The 23671-nt window shown below is 46.2% G+C and overlaps 1 protein-coding gene and 1 non-coding gene across 3 annotated transcripts; one reads left to right on the top strand and one right to left on the bottom strand.

Annotated features, from left to right (window-relative positions):
* Positions 1-149: 149 nt before the first annotated feature.
* On the bottom strand, positions 150-21784 carry Plin2 (perilipin 2). 2 transcript variants are annotated; one of them, XM_052717814.1, is made up of 9 exons: positions 21666-21784; positions 20294-20351; positions 20014-20209; positions 16172-16254; positions 13492-13777; positions 11487-11668; positions 9775-9909; positions 8376-8666; positions 150-526 (listed from the first exon to the last, which is right to left on the bottom strand). In XM_052717814.1, exons 2-9 carry the CDS (start codon positions 20321-20323, stop codon positions 446-448), a joined length of 1284 nt encoding a protein of 427 aa, XP_052573774.1. In that variant the 5' UTR covers positions 20324-20351; positions 21666-21784; the 3' UTR covers positions 150-445. The 2 variants fall into 2 exon arrangements, with proteins under 2 accessions (XP_052573774.1, XP_052573773.1); XM_052717813.1 differs by lacking the exon at positions 150-526 and having other exon boundaries at positions 7781-8666.
* Positions 21785-23235: 1451 nt separating this feature from the next.
* On the top strand, positions 23236-23399 carry LOC128098112 (U1 spliceosomal RNA). Its single transcript, XR_008214137.1, has one exon. It is a non-coding gene; the product is annotated as a U1 spliceosomal RNA (small nuclear RNA).
* Positions 23400-23671: the final 272 nt, after the last annotated feature.

The raw sequence follows: 23671 nt of genomic DNA, 5'->3' as shown, positions 1-23671 counted from the left end.
TTTTTATTGTGTGTGTGTGTGTGTGTGTGTGTGTGTGTGTGTGTAGGACAATTTGAGGGAGTCAATTTTCTCCTTTGTCATATGGGTCCTAAAGGGTCAAACTCAGATCATCAGGCTTGGCAGCAAACACATTTACCCACCAAGCCATCTCACAGGTCTACAGCCCAATTTTATTATAGTCATTTCAGTAATTAAGCATTAAAGAATTATATAAAATGATATGATGCTGAACAAGATCTCTTACAAAAGTTCATGTCATTTACAATTAAGATCAAACAGCCAAGAAAAAGCAGATTAACATTCCCCAAAGCCACAGGAATAAACACAGGTGTAAATATAAAAAACTGATACATAATACATTTTCAACAAAAGAGAGTCTTTCTTTGTGTTAGTTGGGTAGCATTTTGCCCTAAGAGGACAAGGCTGTGAGTGCACGATCATTGGCTCAGTCTTCTTCTTCCAAAGGTATAATATCAGGAACTTCATCAGTCTCAGATGTCAAGTCAACGAGAGTGAAATCAAGCATCTGTAAAAGAAGAACCTTAGATGTTGTCTTAGTTGGGGTTTCTATTGCTGTGAAGAGACACCATGACCACGGTGACTCTTATAAAGGAAACAGTTAATGGGTGGGGTGGCTCCCTTACAGTTTCAGAGGTTCAGACCATTATCATGATGGCAGGGCAGCATGCAGGCAGACATGGTGCTCCAGAAATAGCTGAGAGTCCTACATCTTGCTGGCAACAGGAAGTCACTGAGAGTCACACTGAGGAATTCTTGAGCAAAAGAGACTTCAAAGCCAGTCCCCACAGTGACACACTTCCTCCAACAAGACCACACCTCCTAATAGTGCCTCTCTCTTTGGGGGCCATTTTCTCTCAAACCACAACAGATGTGAAACAAGCACTAGCTTTCCTGTGTAGACTAGGGTCAAAGGTAGGACAAGCAGTAAAGAAGAGAAGTGAACTTTCAGGTCCAAAGCAGCTTTTGTGCCTCTACTGCCCCCCCTCAACCGCCCCACACACACACTTAAGGCTTTAGGATGGCTTAAGAGTGCCATTTGAACAATCCACCTTCTATATAAAGGACATAGGAAGGGAAGGGGCAGCTAAGAGCAGCCATTGTCTAATGTGTATGGTGAGTTTAAGTTCTAAGTTAGTGATCTTGCCTACCACCATTGCAGGGCTTTGGGAAATGCTTCACAGATCATTTCCCAGAATTAGAAAATAAATACCTGGGGCTGGGAGATGGCTCAGTGGTGAAGAGCACTGGCTGCCCTTCCAGAGGACCTGGGTTCAATTCCCAGCACCCACATGGCAGCTCACAACTGTCTGCTATCTGACTCCTTCATACAGACATTACATGCAGATAAAAACACCAATGCACATGAAATAAAAAGAAAATTTAAAAAAGAAAATAAATACCTGTTATGTACTGTCAAAGCAGGGCCATAAGAAGTGTTTTGCTGAAAAGGCCTATCAGTGATGGAAGGTGGAGTCAGCATGACATGCACCCTGTGACACTAAGGGGGGTAGTCGGAGATGCCGAATATTCTTTGCAGGCTGTTCACCATGCAACCCCTAGGGGGCACCATTCAGACAATACACAGCACAGATGCACGTACTTGTTACCACACATCTCCAGAAGATGGCACTAAACACATTGAGGATATGATGCCTTTTCCTGGCTATACAACTACAGGAATGGAAATGCTATCTGTAGGGGTTTAACCTGCTGGTAAATGTGTGTGGACAGTGCTAAAAGTTATGACATGGGTTCAGGAATTGTTTTGGGAACAGATTTTAAATAATGAAGCAAAAAAATAAAAACATAAAATTTGAGTTTGTTACATAAAAGTAGTTTAGATTTTTTTTTTTTAACTTTGTGCTTGTATGTGTACATGCACGGCACAGCATGTGGGTGGAGGTCAGAGAACAACCTGTAGGAGTCAGGTCCCTTCTACCACAGTGTGGGTCCTCGGTACTGAACTTGCATTTTCAAGTTTGATAGCAAGTGCCTTTACCGGCTGAGCCAGCTTGCTAGCCTATAGTTTGGATATATAACACAACAAAAACAACAAAAGATCATGCAAATATTTGAGGCAACCTCTCCTCATCCTTAATGGGCAGTCTATGAGCTTGAGGGTGTGCTTGCAGCCCAGGGAGGCAGGAACCATTAGTCTTGCCTCACTTGCTTTACCTTTACTGGACAATTAGGAACGGCTGAGTGGGCTGACACACACCTAACTACTCCCACTCACTTGCCCTAAGTGGGATGCTCTGCAGAGCAAGGCAATGGCAAAGTTCAACCTTACACTATGAGGCACTCAAATAAACATGACTTTGTTAATACAGCTACACACACTATATATATACTATATATATATATATATATATATAGTAACTGCTCTCATATTCACATTCTTTTTACCTAGTAAGTGTACAAAGCAGATTTTTTTCAGTATCAGTCCAAAATGCAGGCAATTATGATATGGGACCAACATCTTGTATCTGGCTCACTCCAATAGAACTTTCATGAAATGAGTACCACGCTAAATGTCTGGGAGGTCCACTCTCTACGAAGATGAGGCTCTTGTGTGAGATTTGAAGCTTTCTCTTGTTATACCCCGCTTCTTTCTATCCTGAGGGCCCAGTTTAAGCAAGTATGAAAGAGGAATCTTGGCTGGGCATGATGGCACATCCTATAGTCCCGACACTTAGAGGGTTGAGGAAGGTGGAGAGTGAGTTTAGTACATACTGAGTTCAAAGCCAGACTGGGCTACTTAGCAAAACCTTATCAAGAACAAAGAAAGAAAGTCGCTTAACTGCTGCCTCCTCTGAAACGTAAACATCCTCCTTCACCCTTACTTCCTGTCACTTGAAACGATCACCTAGCTGAATTTAATTTAAATTAAAAGGCTTCCTCAACTTGCCAAAGTGGTTGCAAAGGCCTGTATAATCCTAGCACTCAATAGACTAGGGCTGGAGGATTGCCATGAATTTGAGACTAGCCTAAACCAAAACCGCTGTAAATATGCCCTGAGCCTATCCCAGAATGAGTTGAGTTAATAAGTTCCACACACAGGGTGAGAGGATCGTATCGGAATTTCAGAAGTAAGAGGAGTAAGGAAGGTCTTTACCACGAAGCCATTTTAAAATGTTACAGAATAGCCTGTTTCACAGGAAACCTCTGAGGAAAGTGTATAGAGATAGTCTGAAGGTTCCCTTGAGACAAAAGTAATAAACACTTAAGCTTACTGGGTCAGAGACAAGTCACAAAACCATCACAGAGAAAGACCTCATAAGGCCATCACAGAGAAAGGCCTCGATATCGAGTTACTCCTGGAACTGGATCAGATCTGAGATCTAACTGGCCCTGTCCTGTGGGAGCCAAGAAAGGTCCAGCTGTCGAGAGAGGCTTTCCCTCCTCCCACACCTGTTTCCCAGGCACCAGTTAGACTGCTTCTTAAAGGTCTGTTCCCCTGCCTCCTCTTAAGCAATACTCTAAAAGGGGCATTGAGCAAAACCCACATTTTAGTTTCTCTTTTTACTTCACTAGCTCCTCAGTGCCTTTAATGTCTCACCAAAGGAGGTGTGGTTTCCTTAATCATGTCCTGGTATTATGTACTTACCTGAGCTGGCCAGTTAGAGAGAATACATGTCATTGTCCCACAGATAGTGTCCTCACACTCTAGTGCGAGCTAGTAAGGACCGTGCAGATAGATAGGTGTAGTGGTTTGTGTCTACTACAGTCTGAGCTTTTGAGGAAGATGAGGCAAAAAGACCACTTGAGCCCAAGAGTTTGAGTCTAGCCTTGGAAACATAATAAGACTCTGTCTCTAGAATTTAATTTTTTTTTTTTAAGACTGGGTCTCTCTGTGTAGCCCTGGCTGTCCTGGAACTCACTGTGTAGACCAGGCTGGCATTGAACTCAGAGATCCACCTGCCTCTGCCTCCCAAGAGTGCTGGGATTAAAGGCACGTGCCACCACACCCAGCCGAAATAAAAGATTTTTAAAGACACTTTGGTCCTCAATTTTTCCGCTTCCATCCATAGACGTATCCTTGGTCTGTAAAGATAAGAAAACTAAAGAGACGAATGGACAGCACTCCATATTCTCTTGAGGTGTGTGTTTGTTTGCACAGGACTAATGACAGAGTTCTTCTCTCAGGCTAACCCACCAGAGCTCATGCAGCCATTACTTACTACCCTGACATGGTAAGATGCCGTGTTAGGAAATTAGCTACAACTAAATTTTCTGTCAGTTTATGCCACGATGAACATTTGAAGACACCAGATACTGCTAAGCCGATGAAAAGCATGCTTGCATAAATTCTCTATACAGAGGCACGGGCAGACAAAACCACAACCAGTGTTCACAGGTCATGACAAGCGGCAGGAACGTCTGCTAAAAGTCAACTGCATTCTAGTCTGGCTTTGTTGCTTTGTTTTTGAGACAAGGTCTCTCTTTGTCGTTCTGGCTGTCCTGGAACTCCCAATGTAGACCAGGCTGGCCTTGAAGTCACAGAGATGTGCCTGCCTCTGCCTCCTGAGTGCTGGGACTAAGGGCCTGCGCCACCACTGCCAGCTCTAATCTGCATTCTGTTGCTCAGGAAGAATGAACTTCAGGCCTGTCTCCTTTTCATCATCAATTTAGTTAGCACTGAAACTCTTGTCACGGAGAAACACAAGAGTATACATTCAGAATTCAGTAACCAGCATTATGACACGTGCCTATAATCTCAGTCCTCAGGAGACTGAAGAGAACCAGAGCTGCGTAGCAAGATCAAACTCAACAAGAAAGAGCAGACATGTAGTTATTACATATGAATTCTCCAAGCCAGGTGTATATCACACACCTACAGTTCCTGTACCCGGAAGGCTGAGTCAGGAAGATTGCTTGAGTCCAAGAGTTAGGCCAGCTTGGGTGGCCCAATAAGACCCCATCTCAAAAACAAAACACATGGTCCAGTGCGATGACTCAGAGCGTAAAGGCTCTTACTATCAAGTTTGATGAGCTGAGTTTGATGGGGACCCACATGGTAGCGGAAAATGGACTCCCACAAATTGTCCTCTGACCTCTACACCCATCATGGCACCCATACACCCACACTAAAGCAAATAAGCATTAAAAAGAAACATTTTTATACCCACAAATACAAATATTTTCAAGTGAAATAAACCACACGCATACTTCTGAGGCACAAAATGGAAAGATAAGCCACAGAATGGCTAATTTGAACTCAGAAAAAAAGAAATTAAGAACCAGAGACTCATGAATAATCTATCTACCTTTCCTGAAGCCAGAAGGTCTGTAACTGCCAAACAAAGACAGCTGCCAGGATGCCAGCAAGTCCCAGACCCCCAACAAGGACACGGTGAAGTCACACACTCTTTCTTATTTTCTTGGGAAGGCATGAGCCAGGGAAGAGACCACCTTCTTAGAGTTTAGTTCTAGCAAAGGGCAGCCCTGCTCACTTCTTAGCATGGCCAGAGGAGTGTGTGGCTCTAGAATTTGCTTCCTTTTTTCTTAAACATTCTATTTTTAAAATATTACTTTACACATAGGAGCATTTTGTTTGATGATATGTACCATGTGCACGCTATGCCCAGAGACTAGAGGAGGGCTTCAGATCCCCTGGAACTAGGCTACCGGCAGCTGTGAGCCTGCCTGCGTGTGGGTACTAGGAATGGAAACCAGGTCCTCTGCAAGAGCAGCCAGTGCTCTTAACCAATAAGGCATCTCTTCAGCCCCTGGAATTTGCTATCTTGAAAATACTGGTTTTTCTATATCAAGTTCCGTGTAGTCCAGGCTGTCCCTGAACTCACTCCATAGGCATGGATGGTCTTGAACTTGTGCTCTTCCCGCTGGCACCTCCAAAATGCTAGGGTTCCAGGAGTGACCACACCTCGTTTATGAGGTGTTAGAGATGGAACCCAGCCAGGGTTTAGTGCATGCCGGGGAAGCACTCTACCAGCTGAGAGCATCCCAGCTTGCATTTACAGTTTTGAAAGTTTGATAAGACTGCAGCTTTGTGATAAGGAGTCTCTCGACCAGTCCTAAACGATGGGTCACCCTTAAAGGGACTAGAAGCCTGGCTACCATAGACAGATTGCTTAGATTTCTTCCTTCTAATTATTCTCACGTGGCTTCCTATGGGCATCTCACCATTGACTGAAATGGTTTTCTCACACAGAAATAGTTGTCCAGGCAAGTGGACACTGAGCAATCTCACTTGTGACTTATTTTTTAACTGGGCTCTTGGGAGAATAAAAAAGGCTGCTGTCTTTTGGGGAAAGTGGTGCAAACCTCCCATAGTTTCCTGTCCAGCAAAGCAGCCCGCGGTGACCAGGCCTTTCTACTGGCTTAAAATTCCCTTGGGGGAGGGGTGGCTGGAGAGAAGGCCCAGCTGTAGAGAGCACTGGCTCCTCTTACACAGGACCAGGGATCTGATTCCCCAGCACCCACATGTTGGCTCATAACTGTGACTCCAGTTCCAGGGGACCCAATGTCCTCTTCTGACCTTCACAGGTATCAGACATGTGTGTAGTGCACATACATACATGGAGGCGAAACACTCAAACACACATAAAAAAAAATCTAAAGAAAATGTTTTCAACTCCTCTCAGGGGTAGGTTAATTGGCAAATGAACAACTGCCACCTAATAAAATTCTAATGCACACGATTTTTGTCCTTTATGTTTTGTGTTTTTCTGAGATAGGGTCTCATGTAGCCCAGACCCCCAAACTCGGAGATTGTACCGTCTCTGCCTCTGGAGTGCTGGGATTAAAGTCATCACCACTCTGGGACTATTCTTGACCTTTGATTCTCTTGTCTCTATCTCCTACACACTAAGGTTAGAGGCATGTGCCACTGTGGCCCCACACCTTCCTTTTTGTTTTTGTTTTCTGTTGAGTTTTTATTTTTCCAGGCTCGAAAGAGTGTACAGAGAAGTATGGCCATAGGCTGTTTTCTGGCTTTTTAAAGAAAGTATCATGTTTTTATTTGTTTTATGTAAATGGGAGTTCTGCCTACATGTGCGTTGGATCCCCTGGGGACTGGAGTTTCAGTTCCGAGCTGCCATGTACATGCTGGGAATTGAACCCGAGTAGTGCCCTTAACCCTTGGGCCATCTCTCAGTCACCTCCCCCGCTTAAACAATTTATTTTTTAAAAAATTAAAAGACACTCCACACTTACATTGTGTTTTTGTTTTGTTTTGGATACGGGTTTCTCTATGTAGCCCTGGCTGTCCTAGAACTTGCTATGTAGACCAGGCTACCCTCAAACTTGGAGATTCACATGCCTCTGCCTTCTGAGTGGTGGGATTAAAGGTGTGTGCCACCATCCTCTGACCTGTGTGTGTGTGTGTGTGTGTGTGTGTGTGTGTGTGTGTGTGCTTGCTTGTGCATAAGGAACTCAGAGAACAACATTCAGAGTCAGTTCTTTCCACCTATCATGGGGTGGGTCTTGAACCTTTACCTGTTGAGCCCTTTTACTGACCCTTTATCCTGCTTCTATGATGGCTTCCCTGCTGCTCAGGCTGCTCTCTAAGTCCTGGGTTCAAGTGATCCTCCCCTATCACCCTCCTGAGTGGCAGTAACAATGTGTTCAGCCTCATATTAGCTTTGGATTTGTTTGAAAACTTCGGATCAGTCTCTGAATGCTATGACCCTGCTGACCTCCCCAACAGGCCAACTGGAATTCATGTATGTGCTTAACAAGGTCATGCAGGTCAAGCAGGTCAACGAAAGCGACACACAAAGCCCACGTGACAACAGCATAAAAGTGCTCCATCCTGCTGTGAATTTTATTGAGTCCAAAGGTGGCATTTCTTCATAGGGAATAAAAAAAGAAAACTAAATTCAAGTTGCACAAGCATGCGCCTGGAGGTGAACAATGATGAAGCCTGCTCAGAATATGCAGGAGCAGATGTCAGTTCAAAGCAGAAGCTACATGAATGAATCTTTATTCGGTACAGACAGACATTTACAGCCAACAGCACAAAGGCCACAGACAAAAATGTATAAGTACACCTGAGCTTTTAAGTTCTGGCTAGGCTCTCACATGCCTAACACATTCCGCTCACCAGCCAGGGAAAAAGAACTCATGTGCCAATGGCGGCCGGCCCCTTTACAGCACTTAATTCAGCCACTAATGACCATAATGAGGACCTTTGTTTGAACTAGCTGCTTTTCCAATCTAAAGTCACCTACTGGGTTAATTTCAAACTAGCAAAAGATGTCACCTGGCTACATCATGCACTAGTGACAAGGACAGGTTCAGAGAGTTTTGAGCTCGGACTGCTGGACCTCCTGGCTGGTCTTGTCCACCTGTGGATTCTGAGACTTAGTAGACTGAGGATAAAAGGGACCTACCAGCCAGTTGAGAGGCGTGTTGTTAACAAGGTAATCCATCACATCATCTAAGGACTCTTTCATTTTCTGCAGCTGCCCCTTGCTAGAAGTGAGGAAGCCATCAGACACTTCCTTAAAGGAGGCAGCATTGCGGAACACTGAGTAGAGGTCGCCTGCCATCACCCCCAAGTGGTTGGCCTGATCTTGAACGTTCTGTGGTAGCCCTTGGACGTTGGACAGGAGAGTCTGGCATGTAGTCTGAAGCTGCTGAGTCAGGTTGCGGGCGACGGCCAGAGTACGTGACTCAATGTGCTAAAAATAAAACAAACTCAGGAATTAGCAGTGGGTCTGACGGTGCTAGGTAAGATTTAGCCCAAACACAGTATGTTGGCTATGTACCCATACGAACATCCACTACACATGCAGCCTCTTTGACTCCTGAGGGTTTGCTTCTTTTTCCCCAAGGAGGAATGCCCCGTCACTGAACTAAGACCCCAACCAATTGGATTTTTTTTTTTTTTTTTTTTTTTCGAGACAGGGTTTCTCTGTGTAGCTTTGCGCCTTTCCTGGATCTCACTCTGTAGACCAGGCTGGCCTCAAACTCACAGAGATCCACCTGCCTCTGCCTCCCGAGTGCTGGGATTAAAGGCGTGCGCCACCACCGCCTGGCTCCATTTGATTTTTCTAATAACCCTTATAACGATACTGTATGCAGCAGCACTAATCATATTTCACAGCTAGGAATATATGCTTAGAGTTTAAGTAATTTGCTCCATTGAGAGCTGGAGAGTAGCTAAGTGGGAGATTTGAACTTGTGACTGCAAAGGTCATCCTCTTAAAATGAAGACTAGCAAGCAGGGGAGAGCAGACATCAAAGCGTAGACTCCCTGTTGTTAGCTGAATTTAGATCTTCTATTCTCAGATAAGAGGATGCAATATGAACCAACAATGGACACTGATTTCAGAGGCACTCTGGGTACATGGAGGACCATTTTGTGTGATTACGTCGAGCAAGTTCTGGAGCATGAATGAGCCCCTATCCTTTCACGAGTTTACTGTCAGCTCTCAGCTGTGTCCTGAGCTTCTCCAGAAACCGCCTTTGCCCATCCCAAGGCAGGTGCACCACTGAGCTACACCCCAGCCTGCTCCTTACTTCTAAAAATAATATTTCAACTACATTTATAGTGTGTACTTATGTAGAGGTCAGAGGAGAACCTGAGAGACTTGGCTACCTCCTACCATGTGGGTCGGAGGCACCTTTATCTGCCTACCCATCTCTCCAGCCCCTCTCTTTATTTTCAGATAGGCCCAGGCTAGCCTTGAACCTGTTATCCTCCTGCCTCAACACCCCAAAGAGCTGGGATTCCACGTCTGTGTGAGTCTTCACAGGGAAGCTGATAAGGAAAGACTTTCATCTCACCTCAGCACAGTGGGACTCGTCAGTGTCATCATAGCCGATGCTCCTCCTCCACTCCACCCAGGAGACATAGAGCTTATCCTGGGCACCCTGAATTTTCTGGTTGGCACTGTGCACATTTTTCCTGGCGAATTCAATCTGGGATGAAACAAAACAGGTGAACCCGGTCATCCCTTTACTTCCCATCTGCTTGTAGCTCCGTGGCACATGCAGGTGACGTAGAGACCACAGGTTGCTGTAAGAGTTTAATGACAGCTGCGTTTACCTATCGACCTGGCAGTCGGCCAGGTAGCAGTGGCTCTTCATTGCCTCTGTGCAACTATTAAATTGCTGATCCTGGTAATAGATCAGCAGGTAAATATACAGGTAAAACGTAATAGAGTTTATATTCGCATGAAGGGTAAATGAGAATTAAAAGGAGAAAAAGGCACGGGACAAATAAAGGAGAAAGAAGGCCAGGCACGGTGGTGCACGCCGGTAATCCCAGCACTCGGGAGGCAGAGGCAAGAGAATTGCTACAAGTCTGAAGCTAGCTTGGTCTGCGTATCAAGTTCTGGGCCAGCCTGAACTACACAGCAAGACTTTGTCTGGAAAAAAAAAAAAAAAGAGGAAGAGAGTTCAGCCTTCCTCTTCCTTGTCACCAGCCACTTGTTCTTCCAGGAAGAAACTGACGCTCAGTACTGTACATGCCACTCTTTAACTTGGCAATCTTTAATGGCTGCACAATAATCTATTGTGATGTTTTGCACAGACTCACCCCTACTCCTGCTGTGCACTGTATGGTCTCTTCCAACTATAAAGTAAAAGAAGTATCTGTAAGGCAAATATCTAACAGGAAAACTGCTCAAGATATACATTTATAACTTCCTAGAATAGCCTCAGTTTTTATTTGTTTAGGTTTTTTTTTTTGAGACAAAGTCTTTGTCTTGGTTGTCCTAGAATGTGCTATGTAAACCAGGCTGGCCTCAAATTCACAGATATCTCACTACTTCTCCCTCCCTGAGCACTGGGAATAAAGTAAGTGGTTTTTTTGTTTTGTTTTATTTGGTTTTTAGACTTATTTTTTTGGGTTGTTTTGTTGATTTTTCGAGACAATGTTTCTCTGTGTAACAGTTCTGGCTGTCCTGGAACTTGATCTGTAGACCAGGCTGGCCTTGAACTCACTGAGACCCACTTGCCTCTGCCTCCCAAGTGCTGTGATCAAAGGCATGAGCCACCACCGCCCGGCTTATTTTGATGTATATCTGCATGCATGTGTGCGCCCAATGTGCATGCCTGATGCCCTGGTGCCCTCAGAGGCCAGAAGAGGGTGTTGGACCCCCTGGAACTAGAGTTACAGGTGCTCTGAGCTGCTGTGTGTGTGTGTGTGTGTGTGTGTGTGTGTGTGTGTGTGTGTGTGTGTGTTTGTGTGTGTGTGCTCATGCGTGCTCACAGCAAGTGCTCTTAACTTCTAAGCCATCTCTTCGGCCCCATGGAAACTGTTCTTAGAGTTCTTCAGAAGTTCCCAACCCCACCTCTGGATCATTGCCAACAGCATCACATTCTGGACGTGCCACAGGACAGGGAACTGGCTGTACTGACACCCCAGAAGTTTCACTCTTTTCTAGTCATCTGAACACACTCCACTTGTCCACTGGACTATTCACATATAATATTGAAATCCTTAAATGTCCTGAACCTATCTCCTCTCATCCCTAAAATGACACTGTACTCACCAGATGAACGGTGGAATGGAGCTGAGCAATGGTCTCCTGGCTCTTTTGTTTGGCATCTTTAACCTTGCTGAGGGCCTGCTGGTAGGCCCGGGAGCGCAGCTTGCTGGACAGGGACCCCAGTCGTACATAGTAACTTGGCTTCTGCACCACATCAAAGCCTTCCACCTTTTTTGCTTCTATCTCTGGAAATAAAGGACAAAAAGAAAACGAGAAAATAAACAAGGGATCTCAGCTGTGATCCCAACAAAGACGTCTGGATTCCCTGAGACTGTTCATATCCACTGTTGGGTCGACCACCCTGATGTGCTACTGGATCTGTTACACACTCACACATACACACACGTGCATGTGTGTTTACATATGCTTTTCCCACCAGCATGAACTTCTTAGCAACATAGACCCCGGCACATAGAAAAAGCAGTAATGCTAACTAAGGACCACTAAGGCTGGTCTCAAACTTGCTATATAACCAAGAATGACTTGAAACTTTTTAAGATTCTTTTTTTAAGATTTACTTATTGCCAGGGGATGGAGAAATGGCTCAGTGGAAGAACCTGGGTTCAACTTTCAGGACCCACATGAGGGCTCACAACTCTTTGTAACTACAGTTCCGGGGGATCTAGCGTTACACACACATGTGATGCACAGATGTACATGCAGGGAGAACATTCATACACACAGAACAAAAATAAGTAAAACTTTTTTTTTTTCTGGTTTTTCAAGACAAATTTTCTGTTTTTGGAGCCTGTCCTGGAACTCACTTTGTAGACCAGGCTGGCCTTGAACTCAGAGATTCACCTGCCTCTGCCTCCTGAGTCCTGGGATTAAAGGCGTGTACCACCACCACCGCCCGGCCAAAAAACATTTTTTTTAAAAAGGCCAGAACTATGGCTCAGTGGGCAGAGGCACCTCTAAGCCGGATGCCCTGAGTTTGATTCCCCAGCAGCCACACTGTGGTGGTTTGAACGAGAATGGCCAGAGGCTTTCGGTTGAATACTTGGTCCCCGGTTGCTGGAACCGTGTGGGAAGGATTAAGAGGAGTCGCCTTGATGGAGCAGGTCTGTTACAGTCTTCTGAAAGACTGGTGCCATTCCCAGTGTGCTCTCTCCACCTCTAGCCTCCTAACCAAATGTGAGCTCTCAGCTGTCCCTGCCACCGTGGGTTTGCTCCACCATCAAGGCCTCTAACCCTCTGAAACCGTAAGTCCAATTAAACGCCTTCTTGAATAAGATGCCTTGGTCATGATGTTTTGTCACAGCAGTGGAACAGTGACTGAGACACACCTGCAGGAAGGACAGCATCAGCCCCTGCAACGTGTCCTTGGTCTTCCATGTGCATCAAGGCATGCGTGTCCACCATACATAAAATAACAAAATGTAGTCGGGCGGCGGTGGCGCACGCCTTTTTTTTTTTTGTTTTTTTTGTTTTTTTTTGTTTTTTTTGTTTTTCGAGACAGGGTTTCTCTGTGTAGCTTTGCGCCTTTCCTGGAACTCACTTGGTAGTCCAGGCTGGCCTCGAACTCACAGAGATCCGCCTGGCTCTGCCTCCCGAGTGCTGGGATTAAAGGCGTGCGCCACCACCGCCCGGCATGTGGCGCACGCCTTTAATCCCAGCACTTGGGAGGCAGAGCCAGGCGGATCTCTGTGAGTTCGAGGACAGCCTGCGCTACAGAGTGAGTCCCAAGAAAGGCGCAAAGCTACACAGAGAAACCCTGTCTCGAAAAAACAAAAAAAAACATAAAATAAAATAATAAAATGTAACTTGATTAATTAATTAAATGTTAATGGTAGCTTTGGGCTGGTCATGGTGGTGCATACTTATCCCTGCACTCGAGACTCAGCCCTGCATTGGAGAGGTAGACAGTCAGATCTCTGTGAGTTCAAGGCCCACCTAATCTACATAGAGAGTTACAGGCCAGCCAGGGCTCCATACTGAGATCTCTAAATAAATGAACACAGTTTTTAAAAGGGAATCAAAAGGAACATCAGCATAAAAGCACCATTACCCAGCTCCTCCTGAGTGAGAGGGAGGTACTGGTCTACCAGGAGCTCTGACTTGGCAAGTGCATTTTCCACTCCGCTGCTCACAAGCTGCACCATCCGACTCCCCAAAACTGTGTTGATGCTGCCGTTGACCGCAGACTTGGTCCTCTCCACACCGCCAGTAACTGCTCCTTTGGTCTTATCCACCACCCCTGTGATGGTGCTGGCTACAGAATCCTTGGCCCCGGCCACAGTAGTCGTCACTGCATCTTTTGCCCCAGTTACAGCACCTTTGGCATTGGCAACAATCTGTAAGAAAAAAAAAAAATAGAAGTCAGCTTGTGAGATAAATGGGCAAATACACACTTAACGCTTTTACAAAGGCTCCAGAGTTAAAGATGGATCTTTTACTCCAGGCCTTGGGCATAACATTAAGATTCAATGAGGCTCCATGTCTCTGTCAGGTCTTTGTCCTACCAGCCACTCCTTAAGGATTATTAGATGTGCAAATAAAATAAGCATGAAATCAATCAAGTTGTTTTGGTTTTGTTGTTCTTGTTTGAGACAGGGTCTTACAGTACACTGCCCTTGCTGGCCTGGAACCCAGACCCAATTGCTTCTGCCTCCTGGATGCTGGGATTAAAGGCATCACCATGACCGGCTTTGATCGGTTCATTAGTAATTTATCTTGGAAGCCTGGGAGGCCAGCCTGGTCTACAGCCAAGGCTTTGTGGAGAAACTCTGTCTCAAAAAACAAAAATAACAAAAAAGAATATCTCGTAGGGCTAGTCAGATGGCCCAGCAGACAAAAGGAAGTGCTCCCGAGCCTGGAGAACTGAGTTCTCCCCGGGACTCACGTAGTAGAAGGAGAGAATCACCTCCCTCCAGCTGTCTTCTGACCTCCACACACGCAATGTGGCACCAACACCCCAATTTACCCCACAAAAAAAAAAAATTAACTTACATACAGTATTTTTCAAACTTTATCTTATACTGAGTGTGGTGAATATGCTTATAATCCCAGCACTCAAGAGGCTGAGGCTGGAGTTTGAGTTCAATGCACAAGGAAACTTTGACTCAAAACCAAAATAAACCCAAAAACCCTGAGTTCAATCCTCAGCAGCCCCTGCCCCACCCCTCAAAAGAAAAATCCAGAGGATCTTTACAATGTTACATTTGCAGGTAGGCAAAAGGAGAGAAAACAGGCACTGAAGAAGGGTGGTAGGTGAGGAACGTGGCTCAGTTAGCAGAGCGTTTAAACATCGTGAAACACTGGGGTCGAGTCCTGGCACCATCAAAAGGGGTAGTCTGCAAGCCTACAGCCTCAACACTTGGGAGGTAGAGGCAGGAGCAGCAGCAGCTTGATGTCACCCTTACCTACAAAGGGAATTCAAGGGCGGCCTAGGCTAAGAGACCCTATACCCACCCCCTCCCCAAAAAAATAAACGAAAGCGGAAACTTGTTACCTATCGGTGAGATTATGTAACTTTGGATAGCTCGTTCAGAAGTCGCATCACTCCAGAAAGGACACTGCAGACCAAGATGAACTTGGTCCTCTAGGCCCTGGCACGTGGGGTTGTCCAGGTTAGAGAGAAGACCGATAGGGAGGGGAGAAGGCGGCAAGAGATTCAGGGGAGGGTGGCACAGAGCCACAAGGAACTCCAGCAACAGCAACCTCTGAATTACTTCTGAGTAAGAGCTCAGCTTACGAAGCTTTCAGTTTACTATCCCAACCTAGTTTTTTCTTTAGTCTGATATACAGTAAGTTGACTATTTTTGTTGTGGAGTTGCAGGTCAGACTCAGGGCCTTGTACACACTGGGCAAACCATGAGCTATATATACCCCCAGCTCATAAGTTATTCTGGGCATTATAAACAAGTCATCAAGACTCCTTTTTTTTTTTTTCTTTCTTTTTTTTTTTGAGAAAGGGTCTTACTGTATAGCCCTGCTGGCCCAAGAACTCGATATGTAGACCAGGCTGGCCTTGAACTCACAGGAACACCCTGCCTCTGCTTAGAGCCCTGGGATTCAAGTCATGCGCCACCATACTAGCCAACCATTCCTCAAAATTTAAACACCCCAAATGGAAAATAATTCCTATCCTTCCAATAGCCTCAAGCAACATAAGTGAACATTTTAGAGACACATAAAAGTACTCTAAAGGCTGCACGCTAAACTCATCTATTTAAATGGTGAAAGACACAGCCCGGTTTTCCCCTAACTATCATTTTGTGTAATGCTGTATTCTTAACCAGAAAGAAAATTTTAGAGCATTATCTGAACTACAGGATCCCTAGGGTGGATGAGGCAATCATTTTGCCCACACTGGCTAGCTGTCACGTATGCATGTGGTTCCTACCAGCGCTGCACAAAGCCAACCCAGCGCAGCTCCCAGTTAGTTGTACATACATCCAGCACCACATGGAACCAGTTATTTAAGGGCAGTTTCAGAGCCAGAGCCACGTTACAAACCAACAGAGACTGGCCTTTAGAACATTCTAACCAAAAGCGGCTAGTTCCTCTCTGCTTCTTGGACTCAACCCAACAGCAGTTCAGGAAGTTAGGGAGCAGCCATTACTCCTGCAAAACTAATGCTCCAGCTTAAGGGCAAGCTATTTGTGTGCTTGTGGCACACAGAGCCTGGGCTAAAGAGACCATGAAAACGCGCCAAGCAGCAAGCCTCAACACTGTCCCAAGCTCACCTCAGCTGTCGGCTGATTCAGAATAGGCAGTCTTTCCTCGATCCTGTCTAGCCCTTTGCAGGCATAGGTATTGGCAACAGCGACTGCAGGACACACAGGAAACACAGGTCATTGTAAGTACAGAACAAATACACACGACAATATCTTAGGGCTTTACTTAGCCTTATTACAAAAAAAAATAGCAAGAACGCAGTTTTGTTTTCTTAAAAATCACAGGATCAGCCTCCTGGTTTCTCTAGCTCTGTCTGACAGAAGGAAATTAGGCAGATTGCTGGCAACTGGCTACTTTCCTCTAGTGACAGGTAAATAAGGGGTTGTATAGGAAAAGCAGCTAAGGAAGAAGGCCTCCATGTTAGCAACAGAGTAGGCAAGCTTCCACTGAACCTTCCTTCACTCGGGAAATAAAGTAACTGAAAACTCTCAAAATTAGCATTTCCAGGCTGGGTTAGTCCCTGTCTATCTCAGTACACAGCTATATATTCTGGGGTCTCACCAGTGAACAGCAGCACCCTGGATCCCCCTAACGAGGCCCAGATTTCAGCCTAAGCTTCTCCCTTAAGGATAACAGGCCAAGCATTCACACCAAATTCATTTCAGAATTAGCACTGTTGGCATCTCAAAGGACGCTTAAATCCTTAAAATCCAAGGTGCTGTGGAATCATCTCTTTTTGTACACTGAGAGGCTATATCACTCTGACTGGTTTAATAAAAAAGCTCAATGGCCAATAGCTAGGCAGGATTTTGGGGGCAGAGAGGATGCTGGGAAGAAGGCAGCCAGACATGGAGGAAGTAGGAAAGCACATGGGTAGTACAGAGTAAAGGTAATAAAGTCACAAGGCAGAAAGTAAATTAATAGAATTGGGTTAATAAGTTATAATAGCTACTTAGAAGCAAGCCTAAGCTATCGGCCAAGCTTTCATAATTAAAAAGTCTCTGTGTCGTAATTAATAGATATGGGTTAATGTAAGTTACAATAGCTACTTAGAAACAAGCCTAAGCTATTGGCTGAGCTTTTGTAACTAATAAGTCTGTCATAAATTGGGAGCTGGCTGAGAAAGATTAGCTACACCAAGGCCCTAATTTACCCTTTGGAGACTGATTCAAATCTTTGTCAAAAGCAGTTCATGTTTTTGGAGAGATTTGATGGTAGGAGTGTAAAATAGCGTAGCCACTTGGAAAAACAGTCTGGTGATCCTTCTAAAAATAAAAAAACAAATTTAATGTGTATGGGTGGGTGTTTTGCTTGTATGTATGTCTGTGCACAAGTGTACAAGCCTGGTGTCTATGGGAGACCAAAAAAGTCATTGGATCCCCTGGAACTGGAGTTACAGATAGTTGTGAGTCACCATGTGGGTGCTAGGAATTCTACCAAGGTTGCCTAGAAGAGCAGCCAGTGCTCTTAACCCTCAGTCATCTCTCCAGCCCTGATTTCTCTGAAATTTAAACAGTTATTAAAGACCCAGCAACTCTACTCCTAAATACATACTAACGAGACTGAAAATATTCACCCCAAAACTTGTACATACATATCTTCACAGAAGTATTATTCATCACCTTCCCAAAGTAGAAGCTACCTTAATGTCCATCAGCTGATGAATGGGTAAAATGCTTGAAGACCAGAGTTCAGTTGCCCAGAATCCACACAGTGTGGATTACAAGCCATCTGTAACTACAGCCTCGGCAGAAACAGGAGACCCGGAAAACAAATGGGCTAGCCTGATAGCCATATCAGTAAGCTATGGTTTTTGATTGAGAGACTCTGCCTCAAAAGTGAGTGATCCAGGGTGATTCATGGCATCAGTCTCACACCTCCACATGGCTACACACAGAAACACACACTGTGACATAGGAAAAGGGGGAGGAATATTGCCCTGGCTAGTTTTTATGTCAACTTGACACAAGCCAGAGTCATCAGAGAAGAGAGAACCTAATTGAGAAAATGCCTCCATAAGACAGGGCTATATGCATGCCTGTAGGACCTTTTCTTAATTAGTGATTGACGGGGGAGGGCCCGGCTCATTGTGGGTGGGACCACCCCTGAGTTGGGTTCCTGGGTTCTTCTATCAGCCAGCTGAGCAAGCTATGAGAATCAAGCCAGTAATCAGCACCCCTCCAGGGCCTCTGGGTCAGCTCCTGCCCAGTCTGAGTTCCCGCCGTGGCTTCCCTCAATGGACAGTGACTCGGGTTATGTAAGCCAAATAAACCTTTTCCTCCTCTGGTTGCTTTGGGATTTATGGTGTTTCATCACAGCATCAGGAGTCCGAAGACAAATATTATCTACCCACACAATGTAATATTCCTTAATAAAAAAAAAAAGGGGGGGGATTAAGTACAGCTACAGCATGGCCATCCGCCATGGCTCTGAGGGGCACATGCAATGCTATATCACAGAGAAGTCTTGAAAAAGCTCTATGCTAAGTGAAAGAAGCCTGTGGTAGAAGAGTAAGTTTCATGACTCTTCTTGGACCGGCGGCCAGAAACAATTTCTATAAAAATAGATTAATAGCAACCTGAGGCGGGTGGAAAGAAGTGGGGAATGAGTGCTACGGAAACCGAGCTTGCTCCCGTTGTCTGCGGTTCCTGGGGTGGAACCCAGGGTCTCAGACATGCCAGGAAAGCACCCACCACTGAGCTACAATCATTTTCAATTTACGTAGATTCATTGTCCAGTGTTTTTCTTATCTCAATAATGTTACTATTAAAAATACAAAGTTTTGCCGGGTGGTTGTGGTGGCGCATGCCTTTAATCTGAGCGCTTGGGAGGCAGAGGCAGGCAGATCTCAGTGAGTTCGAGGCCAGCCTGGTCTACAAATCGAGTTCCAGGACAGCTAGGACTATTACATGGAGAAACCTGTCTGGGGGGGGGGGGGGAGAAAAAAGTTTTGAATAGAACTCAGTGGGTTGAGTGCTTGCCTAGTTCTATCCCCAGTACTGCATAAACCAGGCATGTTGGTTTAGGCCTTGAGAGGCTGTAATCCCAGCCACTTGAAAGGCTGAGGCAGGGGGATATCCTTGAGTTTGGGAACAAAGTCACATAGTGTATTCCTGGCCAGCATGAACTACAAAGTGCAACCTTGTCTCAAAACGAAAAGTTTGGGCAGGCAAGATGGCTCAGTGAGTAAGAGTGCCTGCTGCCAAGCCTGACGACCTGAACTGATCCCTGTTGTGCTGGCCATGGCCATGGCACGCACCTACACACAAATGCAGACACACATACGGACACAAAATAAATTAAAAATACAATAAAAGTTGTTTTTCAATTTGCACATATTGTATGAGAAAGCTAACTCAGTTCACCTCCCTGGATGATTCCTTTGAAATTTATTTTTTCTGTCTTTTTGGTTTGTTTTTTTTGTCTTGAGACAAGGTCTCACTATGTAGCTCTGGCTAGCCTGGATTTTGCTAGGTAGAGCAGGCCGACCTCGAACTTAAAGATCTGCCTGCCTCCACCCCCAGAGTTCTGGGACTAAAGGCATAAATCACCAGGTCCAGCCTATTTTATTTTCCTTCTTGAGACAGTGTCTCATACAGCCCAGGCAGCCTGGAGTTCACTATGGAGCCATGACTGACCTTCAGCTCACACTTCTCCACCTCCCCTCCAAAGCGCTGGGATGACAGGTATGAGCCACCATGCCTGGCTGGGAAGTTCCCAGTAGGGTGATGTGAGTCCACTGTCTGTCATGGCTACAAAGCAGTCCCTGGTGACAATGATGGTCACCAGACAGTTTCTACGTAGAGGCAGTTTCGTGTTGCAGGAAGGCCTGAGGGTTCCCTGGTGTTAACTCAGAACTCACCCTACCTAGTCCCTTGGGCTCAATACTGGCTGAAAAATCTGAACTCACTCTGTGGCTCCAGCTTCTGGATGATGGGCATGGCACTTGTCACGGCCACGGAGGTCACGGTCTTCACACCCTTCTCTGCCATCTCACACACGGATCTCAAATACGGATGCTGATCCTTCGTACTGACATAAGCGGAGGACACGAGGTCATAGGTAGAGCTCACCAAGGGCAAGTTGGCCACCCTGGTCACCACGCTCTGCAACCAGAGAGGAGTGGATATTAATGACTCAGAACAGAGAGGGGAAAGGGGGCCAAGAAACGGGTATTTAAAAAATCATACCGGTTGTGGATCAATTGCAACAGATGCCATTTTTTCCTCCTGGAGATAAAAAGGAAACCTGGAGAGAAAAGAAACTGATTTCAGAACACTGGGAAAGGATTCCTTCCCCAACCCAGGGAAGTTGCTCAGTTCCAGCTGATCAAGTTTCCGTTTCCCACCCTCTAACTCAGAGCCCTCTCCTGGGCCAACAGCCTGCTGTTAGGTGAGGGCCTGGAGCAGTTTATGCACTTTCAACAGGAAAGAGTAGTCACTGACATGCGTCCTGACTCTTAACCAGGACACTAGAAATACCTTTGAAGGGCAGCTTGTTTTCAAAAAGGCTAACCAGAAAGGCAAACAATTCAATTCAGACAGAAGACATCTTAGCTTCCCCACAGACCTGCCCTTGATTACTAGTTTTATTTTTGAGACAGGGTCTCACTTTGTAACCCTGGCCAGCCTGGAACTCATTATGTAGGCCAGGCTGGCCTCCAACTCGGAGATACGCCTGTCTCTGCCTCCCAAGTGACAGGATTACAGGCGTGCCCTTGATTTACTCTAGCCTTGGCCAGTCTAAAGCCCAGACTGACCCTCCTAACTCAATCTCCCTAGTGTTGGGCTTAGACCCAGGCCACCAAACCTGCTCACAGCCTCGGGACTATCAAGCTGCGACACTTGAGTGCGTTTACCGTCTGTATGAATAAGACTGGAAGCAGCAGTGGCTGCCTTATGCCGCCTGAGCTCAAGAAAGAGTCGCTCCAGCGAACTTAGGGACGTCTCCGGAACAAGCGCTAGCTGTAAAATTTAACATCCCCAGTGACCCACACCCACACGAAACTGCCCTCTGCCCAGAGCAGAACCTGTCTAGCCACAGCTCAGCCTCCTGCCAAACGTCCCTGTTCCACAAGAAATAATTGCCCTGAAGGCGGAAGCTTCGAGCAGCATCCATCTCGTAGTGCAACCCATAAAATACCACTTTACGACGTTTTCCAAGGGTATGGCGGTGCTGTAATGCCTGGGCTCTGAGGCAGGAAAGGAGCACGAGTTCAAGGCCAGCTTGGGCTAGAGCAAGCCCGCGGACAGACTTCGCTGTCGAGTGAGACACTAAAGGAAAATGAGACAATTCTCACTACGCGCCCCCATTAGTACTTCTCTAAGGTGTCTCTCTTTAAATAGAGCCTCTGCGGGACAAGCAAAAGTTGCTCCACCACAGCCCAGACGGAAGTGCAAGCAGAAAGTAAACCTCTAGAACAAAAGCGAAAGCTTTCCCAGCCAGCCCGGGACTGCCCGCGCCCGGCCACCACCGGCCAGGTCACCACCCGTTGCTGCAGCCCCGAGCCCAGAGCAGGCCGAGCGGCAGCCGCTGGGGGCCCTGATCTGATGCAGCACCCACCTAGCCGCCCGGAGAGCAGAACAAAGAGCAAATCCGCACGGTCCAGCCCGCAGTACAGCAGGGCGGCCCGGGCGAGCGCTAAATACCGCCTGGCTGCCCCGCCCAGGTCTCCGCGACACGTGACACCCTAACCGCCTGGGGCAGCTGAACGGAGCACCACCGAAAACCAGGCGGGGCTGGGTCTCTGGAGCCGCCCAGTGGGGAGGTGGGAACCCTGCCTGGGCGAAGAGACCCCAGCCTGATGCCAGGAGACACCAGGGACAAGCCAGGACGAGGGGACCCCAGCCTGATGCCTGGACACCAGGGACAAGCCCGGGCGAGGGGACCCCAGCCTGATGCCAGGACACCAGGGGCCTCCCTGGCAAGGGACTCCAGCCCAGTGCCAGGACACTGGGAGCCCTCGGGGTGAGGCCTTCGGCTGTCTTAGGTCAGGGGTCCTGCTAGTCATACGGCAAAGGCAGAGCCCCCTTTGGGGTTTTGGAATATGCAGACAAGCTAACAAGAGCTCTCAGAAAAGAACGCTTCAAAAATGAAGTCGTGGTTCTAACCTTTTGCTTTGGGCCCAGAAAGTAACAAAGATCTGTGAAATTCCAACACAATAACGACCTGTAGAGATTTCTGGTTTACTGCTCTTTTGGATTTAAACGATTCATGAACTGGATGTGGTGGTTCCCGTCTGTAATCCCCAGCATTTGGGAAATTGCAGCAAGAGTTAGTTGCGAGATGTAGGCCAGAAAACACCCTGTTCTCAAACCGAGACAATTTATCAAACGCTTCTAATTAAAGGTTAATCTGGATTTCCAAAAAACAAAGCTTGAAACTGCCTTCTGTGTTTTCTTCAGCAAGACAACTTCAAATCGCTCTGGAGTGATAGCAGCCAACAATTAAAGAAGACAGCCAACTTGGTTGTGATTTAGGCAATGTTTTTTGTTTTGTTTTTCTTCCAGACAGGGTCTCACTATGTAGCTCTGGCTGTCCTGGAACTCACTCTGTAGACCAGGCTGGCCTGGAACTCAGAGATCCACCTGCCTCTGCCTCCTGAATGCTGGGATCAAAGGTGTACGCCACCACTGCCTGGCATGCAATTTTTTTTTTTAAAGGGAACTTAGTCAACACCCGAAGTGTAGGATGCAGGAATGTGAACTGGGTTATTTGATCTCAAACGTTGTGTGGCCATCTGGAGTCAGAGAATGTCCTTCCTGGGGAAAGGTAGAGGTGCAGGCCTTCTGATTCCTTGCAAGGGAAACTAGAGAGAACAGGTTTAGGAAGGAAACTCTCTCATGCTCAAGGCATGGAGGTCCCCTGTCACCACGTCATGGACTAAGAGAAGCAGCAACTGTGCCAGATCCCACTAGGCAAGGCTCGTGGAAGCTGCTTTTGGAACTGTGGAATTTGAACTCTGGGCAGCCCTCACCTCCACGTCAGTCACTTAACTGATGCTGCCTGCACATGGGTGCTGCTTTTTGTTTTTTCAAAGGTTCAAAGGTCCAAATTAACTCATTAAAATGTATGCCTGGATCAATCACCAGCACTGTGAAAGACACCACTGAACAATTAAAAAAACAAACAAATACTTACCTGGCAGGGGAGATACCATGATCACTAAGGTGGTTTTCCCAGGGCGAGGCTTATCCATTGCACTCTGGATGTGCTGAACCCTGCAATTTCCCCAAATGCGGGAAACTCGACTGCATAATTTGTGGTAGTGGGGGACTGCGTTCGCACTCTCCCCTGAGAAAAAATTTTAAAAAAATAAAAATAAAAAAACAAACAAACAAAACAACAACAAAAAAAGTAAGCCATAAAATGTCTGGAAGACCAAGGAAGTTCTGAATGCTTTTTTTATTAAAGATTTTGTTTTGTGTGCAATAGTATATTTATGCAGATGCCTTCTAAGGCCAGAAGAAGACATTGGATCTCTAGGAACTGAAGGTGCAGGTGGTTGTGAGCCGAAACACTAAGTAGGCTGAGGCAGAAGGATTGCTACAAGTTTGAGACCAGGCTGG

The sequence above is a fragment of the Peromyscus californicus genome, unplaced genomic scaffold, assembly GCF_007827085.1.
Source record: "Peromyscus californicus insignis strain IS unplaced genomic scaffold, ASM782708v3 Scaffold_5__1_contigs__length_169319896, whole genome shotgun sequence".
Classification (NCBI taxonomy): Eukaryota; Metazoa; Chordata; class Mammalia; order Rodentia; family Cricetidae; genus Peromyscus; species Peromyscus californicus.
Note: the sequence above shows the minus strand (reverse complement) of the source record. Positions and strands in the feature narration are given on the sequence as shown.